At 32.7% G+C, this 24,156-nt stretch overlaps 1 protein-coding gene across 5 annotated transcripts in view; it reads right to left on the bottom strand.

Moving 5' to 3' along the window:
- Positions 1–24,156, bottom strand: part of LOC132550057 (CAP-Gly domain-containing linker protein 1-like) — an 83,975-nt gene that overhangs the window by 8,063 nt on the left and 51,756 nt on the right. For all 5 annotated transcript variants that reach the window (XM_060214056.1, XM_060214058.1, XM_060214057.1 and 2 more), the window contains 12 exons: positions 20,338–20,503; positions 19,457–19,672; positions 18,684–18,887; positions 18,386–18,544; positions 16,163–16,257; positions 14,745–14,865; positions 14,304–14,356; positions 8,882–8,999; positions 7,685–7,889; positions 7,385–7,437; positions 6,529–6,650; positions 5,769–5,938 (listed from right to left, as the gene is read on the bottom strand). In XM_060214056.1, the coding sequence (XP_060070039.1) occupies positions 5,769–5,938; positions 6,529–6,650; positions 7,385–7,437; positions 7,685–7,889; positions 8,882–8,999; positions 14,304–14,356; positions 14,745–14,865; positions 16,163–16,257; positions 18,386–18,544; positions 18,684–18,887; positions 19,457–19,672; positions 20,338–20,503 (1,682 nt within the window). The remainder of the gene's footprint in view (positions 1–5,768; positions 5,939–6,528; positions 6,651–7,384; positions 7,438–7,684; positions 7,890–8,881; positions 9,000–14,303; positions 14,357–14,744; positions 14,866–16,162; positions 16,258–18,385; positions 18,545–18,683; positions 18,888–19,456; positions 19,673–20,337; positions 20,504–24,156) is intronic.

The raw sequence follows: 24,156 nt of genomic DNA, 5'->3' as shown, positions 1-24,156 counted from the left end.
AAGATGTTAAAGAAAATTTAATTCATTAAATAATGAGACATGGATTAGATGTCATTTTCAATTCAGATTGTAGAATATAAATTTGTTCAAATATAATTCTATGGTTTAAAAGAGAATTGCGAAAAAATTTTGACCTGTGAAATTTACCAGCTTTACAGTAAAAATTTACTATGCAGTATTAACAATTGTTTTCTACAAGTGAACAATTTAATACATGATGTTTCACTAATAACTTGTTATATTTCAGTGAGGCGATCTTTTTTACCAAAGAAGAATACATGATGTAATGAAACAAGTAAGTGACCAAGGATATATTTAAGTACTGACATCTACAATTTAATATTATTTCATACACTGATAACAAAAACGACCTGTCAGGCTTATTATCCTGGCCTGTGTTCATGGGTACTGGGAGGTTGTGATTCAATGTTACAATTACACATATTCCTTAAGAAACCATGGAGGAGGCGAAACATTTGAGGTAGAATATATAAGCTACATAGTGTAATAACTTATAAATGTAATTAGTTTTATATACGGCTGTAAGAAAGAAATTGTGTCAGTAATATATGCAAGTAAGGTAATTAAGTTTTGAGATATGCATTTGTAATATATGTGTATTAAGTGAACACAGAACAGTTGACTACATAGTGCAATGTTAAGTTATAATAAGTTACATATATGGTTTAAAGGATGATACACAGACAGAACAGATTTCTATAATCAAGACTAGTGAACTGACAATATTGGAAGACTAAACGTGGTAACATTTACAAAATCCATAATAACCACGATTATTCATCGTAATCTTATATCAACTGGGGGTTTGTATTCAGGAGTTGTGAGTTAAGTGGACAAGAGAGTTAGTGTTTGTAGATTGATTAAACAACATGCTGAAAACTTAGTGCTATTTAAGCAAGATTATATGACGACCAACATAAAGCTAGATTAGCATATCGTAATGCTCTCAAAGTACACAGGGATATTGGCACATGCAATCCTTTTAACAAAGACCCTTTCATTCTTAAATGGTATTTATCTTTACCAATGAAAAGGACAATATATTATTCTATTTTTGACATGATATTTTTGAATTTCCTCATCTTCAAACTTTAATTGAATTCAGCACATTAGACAATAATTGATTTTGTCATGATTTCCTTTCTAAGAATCAATCTCCAACAATGTAATACAACAATAGAAATCACAGATAATACACATGTTAGCAAAAGTTTGCCAAGATAATTCAAGTATCATGTCTACGGGCATATTACAAACTAAAGGTTAAAATTGTATGGTCTTAATATTAAGAAATGAAAAGCTCCAAGTTATCTTACAAACATAATCATATAAAACATTCTCAAGAACATACTGAAGACATGCAAAAAATAGATCTCATCAAAATTCTCCTATCATCAACTACACTTCACTGTTAAAATTCAACAATTCAAAAGTTGATACCATTTTTTTGATTGGATAAGGACAATGAACTATTCAACTTGGTCCAAATTATCTATTTAACGCAGTTATCATTGTTGGTTTGGTAACCAGGTAACACACAAAAGAAGCAGTAATACACATCATCCACTCACTGTCTAAATTGTCAGCTTCTGAATAGAACTGGTCTCTTCTGATGATCAGAGATTCTAGTCCATGCAATGACAATAAGGATGATATGAAAAAGGACTTCAAAGACAAATGCACATTTGTATCTTTCTTTTAACGAGTGACAATATTTCATATCTTCTGGTCCCAAAACCATTGGATATCAAAATATAATTTCAAAGAGATACATCACTAAAACATTTTTGAGAGATGTGGGTGTTGTGAAATAGTTTCTTAAATGCACAATTAAATCAGTTACATTGGATATCTTTCACCTCATAAAAGTAACAATAACTTTGGATTAAATCAATCAAATTGATATTGTCTGCTTTAATCACATCTGTTTTATAGAACTGTGATTTCCAATTTTTGTCGTATTTCTAAGGAATGCATTTTGCCGCTAATTACAAAAGATAAAGTGATTAAATAAAGCTTTTATACAATCAGCCATAAAAATCATAATACTGTAAGTCTTCGCATAAAGACACTTGTGTTTTCAAATATTAACTTAAACCTAGAAATGTATAATGCAAGGGAAATAACTCAGATAGTGATGACAGATTTACATCACAAGAAAAACTCTGATGCAGGAATTCAATTTACTTTGTAAGATTTCAAATTTCATATCATTAAAGTCAAATATACTTAGTGATGACATCAGTTTGATGCTTTTTTACAGTGAAAGACCTGGATTATATTCTCTCACTCAGAGATGCTTGGAAATGAACATTTCTTATGTTTAGGTTTTCTCTTAAATATTCATTTCAGAAGAAAATTTCTAAAGGACAACTTCCATCTAAAATGTGAATATGTCACAGGAAAATCCCAAAATTTCATAGAATTACTACAGCTTAAAATTAAAATCTTATGAATGGGTAGATGTTGATTCTAGCACCGAAACAAATATCGCATAATTCTAGAGATTTATTCAAGCAAGTATACTAGCATCAAAATCGTAATCAGTATTGAATTTAATGTACAAATAGCTTAGCATAAAATATTTCTAATGAAAAAATATCTTCACAACCTGTTTAATTCTGTGAAAAAAGTTACAACAAGGACATTGTGTATAAGGTATATCCATTCAAATTCTGTAAATAGAGTTATCAATTTTGGGACAAGAAATGGAAAAAAAGAGTAGGTAAGTTGTTCTAGAAAGAGAAAGAGATCTGTCCAAGCATTATTCAGAAGTGGAATGTTCTAAGCTTGTTTTTTTTTTCAATTGAGCCTCAAATTTACTATTCCAATCAATTAGTTAACATATACAACATCATGGCACTTCATCAACACATAAATAGATTTAAATATTTTCTCATTTCATATTTGCTAAAATATAATTAATACAGAGCTACATGCTGTTAATTGGATTTTGATAAGTACAAAAGCCAACAATAAATGACAGCAGTTGTCAAAAGTCAGTTTGTAAAATAAGTGAAATTGAACTTCATATTAGGAAGTCAAACAGCACAAAACGCAGACAGGTGTCAGTACTGGAATAGATGGATCATTTCCATTCTCTAAAAAGTCAACAGTCTTTGATTGTTGTAGTTGGTATTCTACAACAGCAGAACTCTGGGGTGGTTTCCATTTTAAAACACTTTTATATGAGCTTAAGTATTTTCCTCTTAATATAATCAATTAATGCCAATTGCATAATAAGTTGTTGTTTTCTTTTGGTTTTCAGCACTTCCTACAAGTAGTCTGATGCATTGTTACACACAGACCCAAGATCTCACACAGACTGACTAGGTGGCACGGTTCAGAAGTAACTCAGGGAATCCAATTTAATCTGAATGTCCTCCGCATTGTTCGTAATTCTGAGCAAGGCCTAAATTTGCAGGTTGAAAACGAGAATAGCTGCATTAGAACTTCAAACTTGTTCTGTAACAAAACCATCTGATTGGATTGGAATCGGACTGGTTCTGTAACAAACCATCTGGTTGGATTAAAATATTACTCATGCTGTAACAAACCATCTGATTGGATTAGAATGTCTGTTCGTCATCACAATCTTCTGTCCAATGGCCAAACACTGCAAGGCAAAAAGTAGTAAAGGATATGCATAAATACCAAGCTAAAGTACACATTCCATTTGGAATCTCTGGTACAACATGACCAATATCAGTGATTTCTATCTAAACAAACCTAACATGCTGCCATCTGGTGTAAATTAATTCAAACTTTTAAGGTACAGGTTTTACTCTGATCCTCATGGAAATGTTGATGATGATATAAAGATCTTGTAAACAATTATCAAGAAATAACATCTTATAATTTTGTGGACTAAATCCAAATAATTATGAATGATTGCTAGGATGAACTAGAATTTGTTGAAGTGCAGTGGTCATAATTCTTTAAGGCCTACAACTTTCTATTTAATACTATGAATTGTCATTTTGTTCATGTTTTCTCAGGAATACAGACTTTTGAAATCATTCAAACTGAAGTTATGGGTTTTCATGTAGAAAAACTTAATTTTCATGTAAAATCACTGATATTAGCAATGTCTATTAGTTTCCATGTATAGTAATTCTATAACAAACCCATGCTGTCAGTGTATGTGATAATGAACAATGACACATCTAACCCCAGCATCAATCACATGTAACCAATTCATTTTATGATTTTTCCAGGATCATTTTTTTATAACTCAGCCATCATTTTCTAAAATCCAAAATTTCTCAATCTCCGTATAAAAAAACCAGCCTATGATATCAACATATCTTATCACTACAAATATATCACATGTTACTGAACCTTCATACTAAATAGAAGTAAGAAAAATCCTTTTAATTATTATCATTGGTTAATATATCATAAATGCTTCCAGAATATATCTATAATCATGATATAATAGAATATATCTGTTTATATTTGTTTATACACAGATGAGAAAGATGATAACAGACATGAGAAGTGATGCAAACTCAACAGACTGCACAAAATGGCAATGAAGGACCTACTCTGTGGATCAAATCATCAGTTCTAGCATAAATAGGCCTTCCTCATTCTGGTATCTCATAATCATATAAGCTATATCTGCTAGTTTTTGTATAAAAGCATCTTCAATGATATTAAATCAAACTCTACATAATTAACTGTTCAAACAGTATTTGTCAACATTTTAAGATGGTCAATTTCTACAGCTTTGAGTGGGAAAAGTCTTGACTTTTTAACTTTGAAGTATTATGAGAAGGAAAACATCTTTCAGAAAAAGACAGAAATAAAGACAGAATCTAAAAAGCTATAGTTGTGACTAGAGTCAATACACTTCAGTATATCGGTTGGACTATGACAGGAATGAGAAATGATACTTGAGTATATCGGTTGGACTATGAGAGGAATGAGAAATGATATGGTGATGACATAGTAAGTATTGGATGCAGTGGCACACCATGCATAATCACTAACCCCAGAATCACACCCAACAACATGCCTGTCATCACGGAGACTAACTTGACAGATACATCCTCAAAGTAATACATAATAATGTCTGTTTAGTGTTGCATTCACATCCTTACTACACAACACTTATTGTGGAGAACCTGAGGGATGTTATGTGATTATGTAAATGGTGGATACTGTGGTATTATTATTTCACTGAATTTTGTAAAAAAAAAAAAAAAAAAATAGAAATATTTATCCTTTATTCAGACTATACACAGAGTTTACTATCTTGTGCCGAGTGTTTTTCACAGATGAAATCGAGGTTTGTGTCACAGTAGTTTGAAGTAAGGCTTTAGGTTCCTTCTTACTTCAAACACTGCACTGAGCAGTATATCTTTCATCAAGATGTAATCATTTGTCGCCTCTGTCACTATTTATCTGTTGCTTTTGTTGTTAAGCTCCCTGGCTTAAAAAACACATAGCTTTTTACCTATGGTGTAGCTCATAGTCATATCACATAATGGATACCATAACATACCTTTCCTTTGGAGCAAACTATGTTACGGCTTTTGAAATTAATGGAAATGATAAATTCAGGATAATGGGAAACCATCCTGTACTTCACTTGGGGTTTCAAAAATATGGAAATCTTATAGATTCAAATTTAAAGTATGGACACGATACAAAGTTACCTCAGAATACTAAATAACAACGTTTCTACTTTTTCCTATTACTGACCCTACCCTGTAATATAGCTAGTCATAAGTTGTATTTACCTTCACAGATATCACAGTAGGATCGCATATGCTTGCGGTCACCATGGTGTTGGGAGGGTGCTGGTTCCTCATAGTCCATGGCTTGAAGTGGGCAGTCGTCCGTGTCATGTTCATCAAACACATCACAAATATCACAGAAGAGACGTGGGGGCGCCTTTGCTTTAGGAGTCCTGTTAATTGAAATGATACATATATAACAACATTGATAAATCTACCTAGTACTTAATTCCTGGGAAAAAGATGTCTACTTTTCTAAAATGTCCCAAAACAATTGGAAAACTAACTTTATATAAATACATATAAACTTTATTTGTTTTAAAACAGCTGCCAAACAAGCTATCAGCTTATAACAATCACTCTTCTTGGCCCAATTGGAAGCATGCAAGGGGCCTTACTGTCGGATGCAACCCCACTATGTATGGAAAAACCAAGTGTTCGGGCAGGCAAACCCCATACTTTCTCATGTCCGCATTGGAATTTTAACCTGACATTTAAGTAAAACACAAATGCATTACTGCTATACAACTTGACCACCCAATTTAACTTCCTATATATAGATTATGCCTCTTTATTTGCTTGTGTTCTTGGTGGAAATTTTCTAGACTTTTTCAAATCGCTCTAACAGCCATCATAGAAGACTGACGGGAAAAGTTCAAAAGAGCATACCAAATCAAAGTCAATTATTCCTTTATCCTGAGGTTTCTGTAACCTAAAAAATTCAACGATAACAATCATGACGAGACAAAGGTCAATAACTCACACTTCCATAGAGTCATTGCTGTTTCCATTGGTTACGACACCAACTTCCATGGCCTCAAGACGGATCTTCAAATCAGAATTCTTCTTCTGTAGATCCACAATGACAGAGTTGAGGAAATCTACCTGTTAAACAAGATGTACTCACATCAATCACACTTGCCAGTAGGCATATTGAAAAATGTTTTACAAGGGTAATTAATACCTAGATAGTTATATCCTTCCTCAAAAGAAAATTTAATGACAGCATTTGGTAAATCTCTATAAATAGATTTGTGACCTTCCTACCCTAATCCCATCATAAGTATTCTATTTTTCAAAACAAAGGCCCAGCCTCCTAAACACATCTATAGGGAAATCAAAATGTCACAATTCAGCTGATAAACAAATGTATAGACCAACAAGCCCAGCAGCTTGTTTGTCGTTTGTGTTCACACCCCTTAAAGTCCTACCACCTAACTCTCATCTGAAGGGTTCAGGCGCCTTCAAAATTCACACTTCAATTTCAACAAAGATAAATACTGCAACACATGAATGGTTTTGAAATTTTCAAAAGAAGAGTTATCTTTTCTACAACACTAATTTCCTCACCTTCTTACACTAAAGCAAAATATTTTGCCCGTCAGTCTTTGCAAGTGCTGGTATTGCTCTTTCAATGGAAAACTTAGAATTGACAAAAGAAAGTTACTTGATTCTAGCAAGAACACAGTGATGTCTAGCAAAACATGATTCCATGGTGCTTTCTTGAACATCAGGAAATTTGTTTCTTCTGTAACTGGTTATCAATTTTAAGTTAATTCTTGAACCATCTTCCTAAAGTTATGAAATCTGTGTAACCATTGTAAATAGGTGTGACTCACCTGTCCCTCCATGGCTGTCTTCTCCTCCTGAAGCTTTGTAGTCAGAGCATCACCTGCATTGTACCCAGAGATAAACAGTAATTAGTAACTTTGATACTTATTGGTCCCACACATATCAAAATAATCGTTATATTTTGGTTTCAAAATTAACAAATTTTCCAAAACAACTTTTATCTATCTTCTAACCCCTCCCTTAAATGTTTACTTTGACAATTGATCTATAAACTACTTGAAACATCTGTTGCCATTGGACTGTGTGCCTCAGTGACCTTTTGACCTATTAACTAACATCTAACCTACCTGTGACTGCCACACTATTGGCATTGGCCTGTTCCACTGCATTCTTTGCCTCTTGAGCTGCAGCTCTAGCCTCTGCCTTGGCATCCTTAACGGCCTGCTCCAGACTCTTGATAACACTCTTAAACTCCAACTTCTCTTCCTCCAGGGACGACACTGATGACCGGTACACTTCCAATGAAGAATTCTCATTCTTCAGATTTGCAATCTATTCAAGCAAAGATAAGGTATGCACAGTTATTTACTGATAAGCATTTCATTGATTTGTTTTTAATTGCTGTGCATGTTATGGATAGATGAGACAATTTCACCTCTCCACCTACACTTGTTTCAACCCAAAAAACATTTCCATTTCCATATCTCAAACCAAGAAAACTAAACTTGCAATTCTCATCAACATTGGCCCTACATTGTGCCTTGTCACAGAAGCCGTAGCGATCATGATAAATAAAACTTGACTTTAACATTCACACATAAATAAATGCAACCTGTACTATATACCATTAAGCATGATGTGAATCAGATGAGAACAGCAGAATAGAAATCTTGGCCAATAATCTGAAGTAACACAGTTTATCCTGAATTCTTAGTGGTAAGTAGTACTACATCATTCATGTAAGCTGTCCACAAAGTATCACGTACCATCAAAACAAACACAAATAAAAATATACAGCATTATAGTTTAGGATTGTTACCGTCCAATATTTAATTGACCACAGGATTAAGTAAAATGGAATGAGGCAGAATGAGATGTTTAAATGGCAGCAGTACCTCTAGTGAAAGGACTGTACTATGTCAACTCTATTTTATAAAGGTTGCAATATAAACAACTGTCACATCCCTGCAGAATTGTTAACTAGCGTAATTTTGTCAAGTCATCCGATACTGGCTGTTATCATGAACTGCACTAATTGTGGAAATGCCGAAACTACCTGGTGTTTCACAAATTTTGGTCACAAGCAGAAATATCAAAATCAATTTTTTTTAAACTGAAATAAACTTATGTTCAACCTTTCACAAAATATTATCTGAATACTTGCTACTTGTATAATGACACTGACTAGAACCCTTAACTTTATGACACTTTAAAACACTCTACCATCCTTGGAATTGTAAGGCTATAACCAGATATGAAATCAATACAGTTAGCCATTTGTGGCTCTTTGACTGTTGGCTGAAAGGAGATATACTGAGAGTAACCTGTTTTTGGTAAGTGTCCACCTCCTCACATTTCTGTTGTAACAACTGAGAAGAGTTGTCAAGCTCGGTCTGTAGACTTGTTTTTGCAGCGTCATGTTTTTCCAACTCTTTACTAAACCTGTAGATAGACAGATACATTGATGTGTACAAACAATAACACCATGATTGCCTCCAATATATCTATAATGAGCTATTTTTGACCAATTTGTTATCAATTCTATAAAATCTATATTATACTCATATATCAAAATATACTGTAAAACAACTGAAATTTTTTAAAAAACAAATTTAATTTTAGAAATTTGAATTAGAACCATTCCCTGTAATGGCAGTACAGACAAATGCTAGATACATAAATTCCTAAATCCCTTGTACAAACAGAGGACCATTAAGGATTTTCATAGCTGAACTTGGCAACAGATGGAGAATGTTGATACTTAAAAGTTATTGTTGGTCATTTTCAATCTTTGACATCAACAGGGTGCTAATCAGGAATTGGTTTATGGTATGTGACTCTCTGACCATGCAGCCACAGATTTTCTTATAACATGAAACATCTCATATTAAGTCTAATTAAAAAATGCCCAAATATGTTTATACATTATCAAGTCAAATATTGCATTTTGTATATGTATGCAAGTTTATTCAATATTGTAACATGTGTATATATTTGTGATGGTATATATATTAAAGTATTCATTTAAAAAAAAAATCAAAGTAAATTTTGTGATAAATTATATGTGTATTCATTAGAAGGTAGATTAAAGACACCACAGCAACACAACATGCAATTAACTAAAAATAACTTAAGATATTCATAAATTCACATAATATGATGATTAAATGAAACTTAATGCCTAAGGTGGTATATTTTCAATACATCTATGATATATGCAGCTACACAGTAGTATCTTCTAGTCAAGAATTTAAATGTTCTAATACTATAACTGTTATAGGAATTACCTAAAACATATTTTTTTTTAGAACTATCCTGAAACCTTCATAAAAAATGGTGAAATATTAAATCATTTCAGATCATAAGTGAAAAAAAAAATCTAAATTTTTCTATTTATATGAAAAAACTAACAAAAATAAGTTTTTATTTGACCTCAGTTGTATCTACTTATACACCATGTATACATCCTGATATATATAATAAAAATTTACGGATCATATTAAGTTAATCAAAACGTATAATATTTACAATAATTACCTAGATAACATAGGACTAAAATATCATCAATAAGTCATTCTTTGTTTTGTTTTTGGTTTTGTTGTCACAAAAAGAAAAATGAAGATTCCTTACAGAAAAATATATAACACAGTATAAATCTACTGAAAGGAATCAATTACCATGCAGAGAGGGTTATCAGCTAAACATTTGTAAAGGAATTTAGCTGAGTTAGTTTGTGTAAGGAAAAAATAATTACTTCCATCAAAATACTGCAGGAAGGAACATTACAAAGTGGAAAATAAATGAGGATATTGAATATATAATTGTCTTTTCTAACACTAAAAATTTAGCAATGTAAAAAAAACCATGCTGAAAAATAAACGAAAAGAAATAATTGACTACAGCATCGATGCAACAAAATGATTCTTCTCTTAAAACAATGAACAGAAAGTGATGCAGGCAGAGAAACATACAATATTTAATGTGATCGTGTCTTACCCGCAATAGTAGAGAGAGATGATGATCCGTGAAGATAAAACAAATAGAACACAGCTATGAATGCAGTGAAATACTTAACACTGAACATGTAAGTGTAACAGAGAATTCTGTGAAACATCAGCCATACAAAGCTCTTGAGCCACACAGCATCTTCCATATCCAAAGGCCACCCTCTACATATATAATACTACATATCTATTCTGTACTCTTGGATTTTTGCTAGAGAGAATAAATCTTTAAGTTAGGTAGCTAACATAAATTGATCACAGCACAACCTGATACTGATTCCTGAAATCATATGATAAAATTAACGCTTTGATTGAAATAAAGAGATAGATAAAGAGTAAATCAACTAGCTTTATCTCAGAGAAGACTCTGTGATCATTTTCAAAGTACAGGTACCTCTGTCTAACAGTGTTAATGTGATCTGTCAGTTTTTGATGTTTGTATACAATCTGCTATGAGTAACAGTGACGTGTCAAGAAGTTTTATAAAACCCAAGGTACAGAATTGATATGTGGTATTGAGAGCGGGGAAGTATAACCTTAGAAAAATTTAATTCTATCAAGAAAATTATTATGCGATTGGTAAGTTCCATAAAGTAGATCTGTTTGATAAAGAGAGATAAAAAAATTTGAAGTTTCATCAGAACAGCAAAATTTTCTCACTAAGTAATATTTGAGATATTCAAATCCACTCATTTAGAACCATACAATTTTTTCAGTAAATAACACTATAAAGACTTATTTTTGCCACTTGGACTGGACAGCACGGCATTACATCATATTGGTCTAACTTGAAACAGAATATTTGCTGACAAAATTTTGCATAATCCCTTGTTTTTTTTAGTACTCCCTTTGTATTTAAATTAAATGAAGATCTCTAAATAAAGATTTGACAGCCATGATCTAATTGGCACAAATAGGTCATACATAATTCACACCAGTTGGTGTTTTACAAGACTTTTATTAAAGCAAATTTGTCTCTAAGAGATATCAGTGAACATCAGGTAAGAGTTCAACCCAGCACCAGTGTATGTATACAGATGTATTATTGAACAGTAAAGATAGACAAATATTGCTGTGTTACATGGACATATAACAAAATAACTGTAGAGCTTTGTTAGAATAGCCTATTAACAAGTATAATCATATATATTTGTTATCCACGCTGTGGTAAATGGGGGGAAAATCCCACCCCAGCATTGGTACATCCCACAGACAAGTAGAAATAAAAGATATAATTTTACATGTATATCTAAATAACAGAAAACATATAAAACTTTCCATGAAGCAGGTAATCAAATGATGAGTATAATAAAACAATACTTGTTATGACTAACTAAAGACATACAGAATTAGAGTTAGTCTTGGTATCATCATGATTAGATGATGAATTCAAACAAGTTTCAAAAACTACCTATAATTTTTTAGATATCAACAAGACTGCCAGACTTGTAAAATCATAGTCTTATAGTGTGTCTTTGGGAGCCACCTTGTAAGACTTTTAATTCAATTAATTTTAGTAAATTTTAACATAATGTTTGTGAAAATCAATTTGACACACTTTTACTTTATCTAAGACTCACAATGAAAAGCCTCATCATTTTTAATATAATGACACTGTAGTCTTAAAACTGCCAGTCAACGACATCTCTATTGTAAATGTGAGTGGACATTGATGTCACAAGTACATATATTTAGACAGTGAGAATTACATAAACAAAACTCATCTCTACATTATGAATCAAGCTGTTTTGGTGATTACATACAGTCCAACACTACATCAGAAAGAAGAGAGATTCTCATGTGAAATTTTAAGATGAATTTGTAAACAATGTATCATCATTGTAAAAATTTTGATCTCTTCAAAGAGAAAAGAAATGAAATTTCACACGTGAATATCCCTTTGGCAACACAGAGAGACAGCCACACGTTGACAGTATAGATGAATATGCACTATTAAGACGCTCTCTCTTTCATTACCTTGAGAATGACTTTCTAAAACTGAAATGAATTTAAACTAGCTATCTTAAAACCAAATAAAAATCATCCTTTATTACTAAGAATTAGTATCATATGATGGAATTTTGTGTCAAATCCCACTGGGTTCAGTCTAGCAAGATATTATTATGACACTTATACAAATGGGTTCAAGTAGAATGTCCTTATATCTGTTGATTTTTAAGTTCTTACATATCTGTTGATTGTTTGGGTACTAACATAACTGAAAATTGTCTACTTGTAAACCATTCATAACATAACATTCAAAACTAAATTCACTAAAGAGTATCTAAACAGTGAAAAGTTTGAATTATTTCAGTAAAACATTTATCCCACCCAAGGACTCTTGGTTGTATTTTATTGGGAATCACCATAGAATTTATTCAATAATTCCCTAAAAGTAATAAGTAGGAAACGGGCCCATAGATAGAAGTGATTTATTCCCTTTGGTCAAGTAGTTGTTACACTGGAATGTTATACAGGAACAGCCCTTAAAAAAAAAAAAAACCCAAAAAAACAAACAAAAAAACTGATATTTCATGTTTTCAGAGATACATGTACATGGAAGAATTTCCTATTTACAGAATAAATTGTTGTCTATACAACATTGTTTTGTCTTGTCTTTTTATTCAATCATCAGCAGATATGTCTACATAACTACTTACAACAACAAAATATATAGGTCAAGGCCATAAATATTACACAAGGTTATAAGCACTAAACATATAACTCCTTATCAACAATGGTAGAATTACTAAAAATTCACTCAAAAATTGTTTGCTAAGATTTACTGATTTTTCCAATACTAGAAAATCAACATAAAATAAATGATACCATTATCAGGATAAGGATCAAACAAGTCATGAAGAGTTATCTACCTTTACAGACCTATCTTTCCACTGATAGCTTCAGCACATGTTCTCAATGCTTAATGCATATGATATCTGTTGTATAATTTGATATAAACTCATGCAATACGATGTTATACAATGGCATGAAAAGATTATGGCTTAACAATGGAGACATTAGATATTGAAAGATGAAATGGCAGACTTTAGACTTACAACATGAAAAAATATTTCTGAAAATTGTGATAAAAAAGTTTCCAGTTCATATCAGAAATTTTATAAAAATTCCTCATAATTTTTTTCATTTGAGCTTATCAGAAGCTCAGTGACATCAACAGAATCCATGAATGTGTTTCACAAATGTTTACATGAAATGGAAACTTATGTAAAATCCAGCATGTATTGTCTATTATGAAAGTATAAATATTTTGTATAAGCCAAACCATGCAAGCTGTACGAACTTCAAATAATTTATAAACACAAAAGATGAGATGTGTAAGAAAAAATAATAATCACTCATTGTTTGAATTAAAATATTCTGCTGCATTAACTCAAATGATGTATAAAAATTTTGCAAGAAAATTTAAATGATTCATTCTTTCAATTTCATTCTGTCAGTTAAGAAGTTTTTGACTTTCTTTTTTACAATGTAACAATTTCAATAACTGTACAATAAAAGTAAATAGATTGACAATATCTGTGAACTTTAAGGGATTTCCAACTGTTTAACAAACTGGGATAATAAAAAAAACTGACGGTCAGAATCTATTAAGACAGGTTTAAAATAACAAATGATGAGAGATCTTTGATTTAATCCTGGGAGGTGCTCTGTCAGTGACTAGCACATCTATGGAAAACATACAGGGATAGTCAGCTTGATAAAACACCAGAATACATACCGCGTCTGAAGTGTCTCCATATCCTTAGTTAGTTGGACGTTCTGATCTTCAAGCTGTGGAAAATAAAATAAAGCATCCTTATTTGATGAACGTGTACGTTCTTAGCATGTATATACAGGAACAAAACCTGTACAAAACCGGCAGGAACAAACTGTATACTGGATCATTTTACAAAACGAAGGTATCAAGTTTAATATCTCTTTCAAAGATGATTTTTTAATCTTCATTATGTTTTATTTATTGTGAAAACTAAAATAAACTTGGTGATGATATGCTGTCCTGAATTAAAAGAAAGGTATATCATTCAATAATGCATGTCATTATATACAGGTACCTGTAAAATTACTACCCAACTAATTAGTACAGAAACAGCACAAGCTTTTCTAGTCTTATATTCAAATACAGTGAATATATAAGTATATAAGTATATAAGTACTGTACCCGTTTGCGTTCTTCGGTGACCAGGTTGGCAAACTCCAGTTGTGCCTTCATAGAGTCTCTCTCTGCCTCCATGTCCTTTAGTTTTGTCTGGAGCTGGGCTACCTTTGTCTTATTTTCTTCTCTGTCAACAACAACATTACCACTATATATCTCATCTTGGTAATAAAACATTAATAACCAAAAACAACATTGAAACAATTATTTATCCATATCATAATCAAGCAATTAATTCTAAGAAACAAATGCCCAAACGTAAGATTACTGTAATTTAGATGTCATAGTATCAGATGTTAGAGAGACAATCCTGTCTTACATTGAATATCCATAATCTATAATCCTGTCTTACACCAGATATCTCTACCATATACCCCTGTCTTACACCAGATATCTCTACCAAACACCCCTGTCTTACACCAGATATCTCTACCATATACCCCTGTCTTACACCAGTCTTACACCAGATATCTCTACCAAACACCCCTGTCTTACACCAGATATCTCTACCAAACACCCCTGTCTTACACCAGATATCTCTACCAAACACCCCTGTCTTACACCAGATATCTCTACCATATACCCCTGTCTTACACCAGATATCTCTACCATATACCCCTGTCTTACACCAGATATCTCTACCATATACCCCTGTCTTACACCTGATATCTTACACCACCAGATATCTCTACCAAACACCCCTGTCTTACACCAGATATCTCTACCATACACCCCTGTCTTACACCAGATATCTCTACCATATACACCAGATATCTCTACCAAACACCCCTGTCTTACACCAGATATCTCTACCAAACACCCCTGTCTTACACCAGATATCTCTACCAAACACCCCTGTCTTACACCAGATATCTCTACCAAACACCCCTGTCTTACACCAGATATCTCTACCATACACCCCTGTCTTACACCAGATATCTCTACCAAACACCCCTGTCTTACACCAGATATCTCTACCAAACACCCCTGTCTTACACCAGATATCTCTACCAAACACCCCTGTCTTACACCAGATATCTCTACCAACACACCTACCTGTCTTACACCAGATATCTCTATGTCTTACACCAGATATCTCTAACATATACCCATGTCTTACACCAGATATCTCTACCAAACACCCTCTACCATATACCCCTGTCTACCATATACCCCTGTCTTACACCAGATATCTCTACCGAACACCCCTGTCTTACACCAGATATCTCTACCAAACACCCCTGTCTTACACCAGATATCTCTACCAAACACCCCTGTCTTACACCAGATATCTCTTCCCTACAAACTCTTTTTTTCCATTGGGTATCTCTACCCTACACCCTTGTCTTACACCAGATTTCTCTAACCTATACCCTTTTTTTTTACAATTTGATATCCTGTTCTACAGTACTGATATAACTTACAGCTGTTCCTGTAATGCCCCTGAGGTCATTTCCTGCTCTGATAACTGTGATATCCTCTCTTCATGTTGGCTTGTCTCCATTCTTAGTTTGTCAATCTACAATGTAATACAGTTTACAATGTAATACAATCTACAATGTAATACAGTTTACAATGTAATACAATCTACAATGTAATACAATCTACAATGTAATACAATCTTCAATGTAATACAATTTACAATGTAATACAATCTTACAATGTAATACAATTTACAATGTAATACAATTTACAATGTAATACAATTTACAATGTAATACAATCTACAATGTAATACAATTTACATAATACAATCTACAATGTAATACAATTTACAATGTAATACAATTACAATGTAATACAATCTACAATGTAATACAATCTACAATGTAATACAATCTACAATGTAATACAATTTACAATGTAATACAATCTACAATGTAATACAATTTACAATGTAATACAATCTAAATGTACAATTTACAATGTAATACAATCTACAATGTAATACAATTTACTACAATGTAATACAATTTACAATGTAATACAATCTTCAATGTACAATTTACAATCAATACAATGTAATACAATTTACAATGTAATACAATCTTCAATGTAATACAATTTACAATGTAATACAATCTTCAATGTAATACAATTTACAATGTAATACAATCTACAATGTAATACAATTTACAATGTAATACAATCTTCAATGTAATACAACTTACAAATGTAATGCAATGTTAGGCCTCCATGTAATTTAACAAAGTATCATAGGTAAGGAAATGGAACATGTACAGTATTTAACAAATATTATAAACTTAAAGACGAAAGAGACCAACAGAAAAGACAGAATCAAGTAACAATATAAGGATAAGTTAACAAGACTTGAGGTATCTAGAACCATACCTTCATCAAACTGTAGACTACATAATTGTGTTACGCTTCAATGTGTCTTTGTTACGATTAACAAATCACCAACCTCTGTAATGTTGACACAGATATCTCAACCCATTGGTAATATTTTTGAACTTTAGTAACAGACTTTTTGCCCAGTACTTAACTTCAACAAGAGGCCCATTCATCTGACAAAAAGCTAGAAAGTGGGTTGAGGTCATTCATTTGAACAAACTTGGTAGCCTCTCCTCCAAGCATAAGCACTCATGTTGTTGAGAAGAAGTCGTTTGTATATTTTAACATATTTGCCTTGAAAGTGGGTTGAGGTCATTCATTTGAATAAACTTGGTAGCCTTTCCTCCCAGCATGCTACAGACCCAATATCGGCACTCATAGACTTTTGCTTATTGAGATGAAGTCCTTTGTATATTTTAACATATTTGACCCCTGTGACCTTGAAAGTGGGCCAAGGTCATTCATTTGAACAAACTTTGTAGGGCTCCATGCCAGCATGCTATGGGCCAAGTATTAGCCCCCTAGGCCTTCTAGTATTTGAGAAGAAGTTATTTAAAGATTTTGACATATTTGACCCCTGTGACCTTGAAAGTTGTTCAAGGTCATTCATTTAAACAAACTTGATAGCCCTTCATCCCAGCATGCCACAGGCACAATATCAGCAATCTGAGCCTTTTGGTTATTGAGAAGAAGTTGTTTAAAGATTTTAACATATTTGACCCCTGTGACCTTTAAAGTGGGTCAAGGTCATTCATTTGAACAAACTTGGTAGTCCTTCATCCCAGCATGTCACAGGCCCAATATCTACACTCTGAGCCTTTTGGTTAATGAGAAGAAGTTGTTTAAAGATTTTAACATATTTGACCCCTGTGACCTTTAAAGTGGGTCAAGGTCATTCATTTGAACAAACTTGGTAGAGCTCCATGCCAGTATCCTCTGTGCCAAGTATTAGCCCCCTCGACCTTCTAGTATTTGAGAAGAAGTCGTTTGAATGAAAAGTTTACGGACGGCGCACGGCGGAATCTTCTTATCCTAAGGGCTGAGATAACTGTCTATATTACAGAAAGATTCTTGGTCACCTGAGTAATACTTTTTAACTATTCTATAGTAAGAAAAATGGAATTTATTGTCATGAATTTTTAACATCTGGCTGTCATTATATGTGGCCACATCAAAGCATGTTTGATGTATCTTTTCTTAAGAGAAGCCAGTTTTAAATTTTCTTAATGATTCAAGGGAACGCAACTGAGGAGTGTGGGAGAAGAGTACCTGACGTCATATTAAATTAGTACCTCTCTCTGAAGTTCATCTGATTTCTTCTGTTGTTCCTCAATCTGCATATCTTTTTGTTGTAGTGTGACCTTGCCCTCTATTACCTCCCTTTGTAGAGTCTCCCTTTCAATAATAGCAGCGTCTTTCTCTGATTGAGCATCATCTTTCTGTTTTTGCAACTGGTTAATAACAAGGAAACAATATAAACCCTGAATAACACTATCATCCAAAATTGTCAGGAAACAAAAGATGTTTTATATATAAATAATATATTTGAAAAAATGTTGTGAATGTTTCATGTCTCTGACAAACACATACCTCCTTTTTCGACTTGTTAGATTTATCGATCTCAGATTTGAGGTCCGAGATCTGCTCCATTAGGTTGGTTTGTTCTGCTCCAAGTTTTTCATTAGCTGACTGTGTTTTAGTGACCTCTACACGAGCATGGATAAGGTTGCCGTTCAACGTCTCTTTCTCCCCTTCCAGACGCTTCACATGTTTCTCGGCCTTCTCCTTCTCAAACTAGAGATATACAAGCATAATAAATACATACAACCATTTGACCACCTCTGCATCAGAATCTGTCAAATCAAACCTCCCAAGGTTTCCAAAACAGGATGAGAGGAAGCATTCTATTTTTTTTTTAATTGAGAATTTTTCTAATTATAATTTCAGAAATAAAGTGAACCATGCAGCATCTTTCTATTTAAAACTGAATCACTATGAACTGAATTAAACCATTCATTATCAAAAACATTATTTCAATCTAACATCAATTTACATTATGCCATATTTAATAAGGTTAATTACTAGCAAAGCATCCACCTCTATAGAGATGATCAGAAACAGTAATTAATTCACCTTTGGCTTACCTGTAAAGCCTTCATCCCTATGGTAATGGTGTCTGAAAGAACCTATCTGTAGAGACTCATTCCCAAATGGTGTCTAACACAGTATATGACCTTTGACATACCTGAAGAGCTTCCATCTTTATAATATTGATGACAGACTTCATAATTCACCTTTGACCTACCTGTTAAGCCTTCACCCTTATAGTAATGATGTCTGACAGTGTTTGACCTTTGACCTACCTGTAGAGCCTCTTTCTCTATGGTAATGGTGTCTAACACCCGTTTGTGTGCTTGTGTCTGGACTTCTTGTTTGTCAAGTTCCTCCCTGATTTGTTCAATCTGTTTTTTAAGGCTGTTGATTTCCCCTTGTTTGCGTTTAATGGCTTCTTCTTTTTCTTTTTCAAAATCTTCTGACTTTGTTTTCATTTTATTGTTGGCTTTATCCAAGGCTCTTTGCTGAGAAATACAAATTCAGTAGTTGTTTTATATTCTAGTTGACTGTGAGGAATACTAAAATCACTATTTTCTTACTATGTCAGTTACAATAGCGACTGCCCAATATCATTCCAAATTTATATATTTTTCATTTGCATAGACCACAAAGCTGAGAGGGACCAATTATATAACAGAAAAATACATACATTTCATTACAATGTTTAGAAAATATCAACATCAAAATTTCAAATCACATTATTTGAATCTGCTATTCATTTTCTGACAAATGTCACTCTTTCAACTGCACAACACACATGTCATACTAGCCAAAATTTTGAACACTAGTTTCTAAACTCAAAATGACAAGAACATTTACAATTAACATCAAGGACAAGCTTTTTAACTTAATTCACAATTGTTAATCACAGCTGTCTTCAAAATTTTAACGATAATGAATTTGATTTCTAGGTCTGCTTGAACTGATGATTATTTATTTCAATAACAAAATAATGTAAATTTGAAAATGTATAATTTATAACAGAAGAAAACAAAGGTTCAAGCTGTTTCTACTTTTCAATTTAATTACTGTATTTGAGAAGCAGAAAATAAAATTTAAATGAAATAACACCAGAAAAATCTATTTTGTAAAATTAAAAAACACAGACCATACATATATTTACACTTACCATGTCTTCAATTTGACTCCTAAATGTGTTAATATTTTCTTCATGTTTACTAATTAAATTTTCTTTTTCCCTTTCCCTATCCGATTGAAGTTGTGTCAGTTCATCGTTAATTCTTCCCCATTTTTGAGTAGAATTGGACAAGTCTGTTTGTAGTTCCTGAATTTTTCTGAAAATGACAGCAGACATAGCCATGATAAATGGTAGTAATCACTTCAATGAAAATTTACAGAGCTAGTGACGATCACATCCACCTACACAAGATACACATACACAGGTATGTCACATATTCTTATATCTAAATCTCTCTGTCTTGTGATGAGATTCTCAACTATGAATTTTTAACTTACCTTGAATTGAAATGATGAATTTAATAACATGTCTTGATAGAAAAAAAAAAAAAAAAAATGAAATTAGCATAAATTTCAACATAAGTTTCACTTCTTCATAGCTGATGACATAATGTAATGGTGATCATTTTACAGAAGTTATGTTCTGTCTCTTACTATCCATCATATTTCTAACCTACCATCACAATATACTAATTGATATAAGTGTAAATCAGATTTAAACACAGTTTGTCACCACCAATTCCCATATATACAAAATACGAAAATCATCCATACATTCCCCGACTCTCATGTAGAATCAGTACACGCTGGTAAGTCATTTTGCCATCCATTGAGTTACAGGTACATGTAGCATGTAGTAAGTACAGATGTATATATACCAGGCAGTCAATCAGGTTTATATAATGCACAGGTAATTCTATAAACCTCGTCACTTTCGGAACCATATCACAATCAATAATAGCTGACCTGTAATCTTTAAATATTGAGACCTAATTTTTATTCTGATTGGTTCCTGAAATCACTATCAACATATTTCCAGCAAAACTTTTGTACAGTAAAAGCGATCTGATTTTGAAGTATTTTCTTGATCAGTATTATCTTTCACCAAACTTTAAAGCATGGCATCTTTCCTGATTATCTCTATGAGAAATATAGCAAATGTTCACATATTATTTCCAAGAAGCATTATATAAATGAAACCTATAGGTAGAGAACATTTTACCTACAAAAATCTTTTTTGTTATTAGTTTGGTATCAATCAATTTAGTCTGATACAAATATAATACCAAATTTACAGTTAAAACCATCTCAAATTGATGTCTTACACTGAGTTCACCAAACAATCCCTGACTCCCTGATTGTATTTACAAAACAAATATAAACCTTCCAGAAAGAAAAATCAATGTAAAATAAATAAAAAGGTCAAGCTCTCCAACAATCTCGCATTAAATCAATTTTCACCAAATCAGTATAACATCATTTCTTTCAATAATCCACCTGAGACATCCAAATAGCAGAGAAGAGGAGAGGTCAAGAAGTTCATATTGAACAACACTTACTGTAGAGGCAAAGCCTTGTTGATAAATACAATTAATAAGTTCTGTTGACAATTATGATTTTTGACATAATCATCATCCTCCTATCTGTAAACATCCATGTGGAATCCAAACGAAAGCATATGTAATGTACATACACACCAATAATCGAAAATACCTTGACAATGTTTTTTTCTCCAGCAACCTCTGATTGTCAATAATGAGCTGTTGGAATGACTTTAGAATGGCACAGCATTACAACACACTTCTGTAAAGTGATTGTCTGAACAATAATGACTCCTGACTTAAAATTTCTGTTTCACTGCTCCTAGTCAATTAAATCATTGGTATAGCCCTGAAATGAGCACTTCCCAGTCATGGCTGTAGCTAGTAATGATCTTCAGCAAAAGTACAAAGTCCCCTTGACAGTTACAGCATAGCGTACATTTCTGTCTAAGGTATCATTTCTCTGTCATGTTGTCTTGTTGAATATATATAATCCCATGGCTTCTTTCAAAAGTCACAAGTTCAATTAAGCATTGATACCTAGCAAGAGATTCTACTACATGTTGCCTGGGCGGAAGAAAGATGATGAAATGAATTTGCATTTGAGACTCTGGAGAATACAAGTTTCCTATATTCATTTAATACAGAGTAATATCTCCAGGATTGTAATTTCCTACTTTTTCCCTAACAGATGGTGAATTCTGAAGTAACGCAGTTGCTCCAGTTATATAACTAAATTTACAATAAAATTACTTCCTTTCTGTCATTTTTCACTACAGTTTGCGAGAGTTACGAGAGAATGTGTACAATGTTAATTGATCGAATGGTCTATATAAACATCCATTGCATGCTACGTTGAGTGAATCTGCTCCTCAATTCTGCCTATTTCAATAGACATTGAAACTCCTTCACCCTCTAGAGATTGCAAAAAACTGATGTTGGGTATGAAAGGAAACCCCGCAACACTGTAATGGGATCAATACATCAATCTGCTCTATCTTCAGACAGAAGGTTGAAGACAATTGTGATTCTAGCCAATCTATTTAAAGTTTCCTCGCTTAATATTTTATAATTCGAATGAAAAATTATTTGAACACTGATTATAATGCCTGCAATACAAAAGTGAAACAGCCATATTCGTTGTGCTTGTAACATCAGGTGGAATGTTCTTCAATAATTATAGTTAAATTGTAAATGAAATCGATTTTTGTTTTTTGAAAAGTTACAACATATAACATATTAAATGAACATTTAGTATATTAGCACCAAACCTACATTATATCAAATTACTCTCTACTATTCTTATATCAGTTGCTTTATCCTAATCCAATTCTATAGTCTGCAAAATTGATAAATAAAAATTTGATTATATACCATGCTAATTTGCTATACTAATTAAGTTTCATGAGGTTACCATTGTTTCATTTCACCAAGTTCAGACAACATTTAGCTATCAATAATGACCTTTTAACCTTCTGAAGCAATGAGACTGCTTCATTCATTGGATAAAGAAAGTATCATATTCTTATTGGCCAATCAGCTATTTACTCCAAAAGGGCAAGGGAAAAGCATATCACCCCTTATGGGCCCCAAAGGGGACATAATCACTTTTTTCAACATAATAACATATGTCCTTCACTAAGGGATGCTTTCCACCAAATTTGGTTGAAATTGGTCAAAGTTGATTTTTTGACCCATTTGAGTGCCCCCAGTGGGGCCGTTTTTGACCCAATTTTTTTTTCATTCGCAAACTTTGTAGACCATGCAGTAAGGACCCTAAATATCAAATATGAACTTAATCTGACTGTTGGTTCATGAGAAGAAGATTTTTAAAGATTTACCTAATTTTACCCCCTTTTTCCCCCTCCTGAGGTCCCTATTGGGGCCACACCCTTTTTCTTCGCAAACTTAAAGTGGCTTCCCATGGGGATGCTTTGTGCCAAGTTTGGTCAAAATCTATTCAGTGGTTCTTGAGAAGAAGTCAAATATGTGAAAAGTTAACGACGCATGACGCACGACGACAGACAAATCGTGATGGCAATAGGTCACCATGAGCCTTTGGCTTAGGCGACCTAAAAAGTATGAATTTACAGAAAACATATACAACAAGGATCCATGGATCTAATTTTGATGTTAAACTCATAAATATCATTATTATAAATGTAATGTGTGAAGCTGTCTGGAATCTGACAGAAACTTTTAATAGGAGTTGGCAATGTTTTGTGAAATAAAAAAAAAGAGTAGTTGTGACAATGTGGGTTATCTTCCCTTATGAAAGCACATGACCAGCTTTTCAGAATATTATTTTGTTTTCTGGCAAGCCAATTCTAGTAAAAAAATGTTTGCAATATTTAGAAACTAAAAGTTGTTCAATTGAGACTTTGGGTTTAACAACTGAACAAGAACACCAAGGAAAAAATCAACATTTG

The sequence above is a fragment of the Ylistrum balloti genome, unplaced genomic scaffold (assembly GCF_031769215.1).
Source record: "Ylistrum balloti isolate Yb309-2 unplaced genomic scaffold, AGI_CSIRO_Ybal_v1 Utg370104, whole genome shotgun sequence".
NCBI classification, from domain to species: domain Eukaryota; kingdom Metazoa; phylum Mollusca; class Bivalvia; order Pectinida; family Pectinidae; genus Ylistrum; species Ylistrum balloti.
The sequence above is the reverse complement of the archived record's forward strand: the minus strand, read 5'-3'. Positions and strand labels throughout refer to the sequence as shown.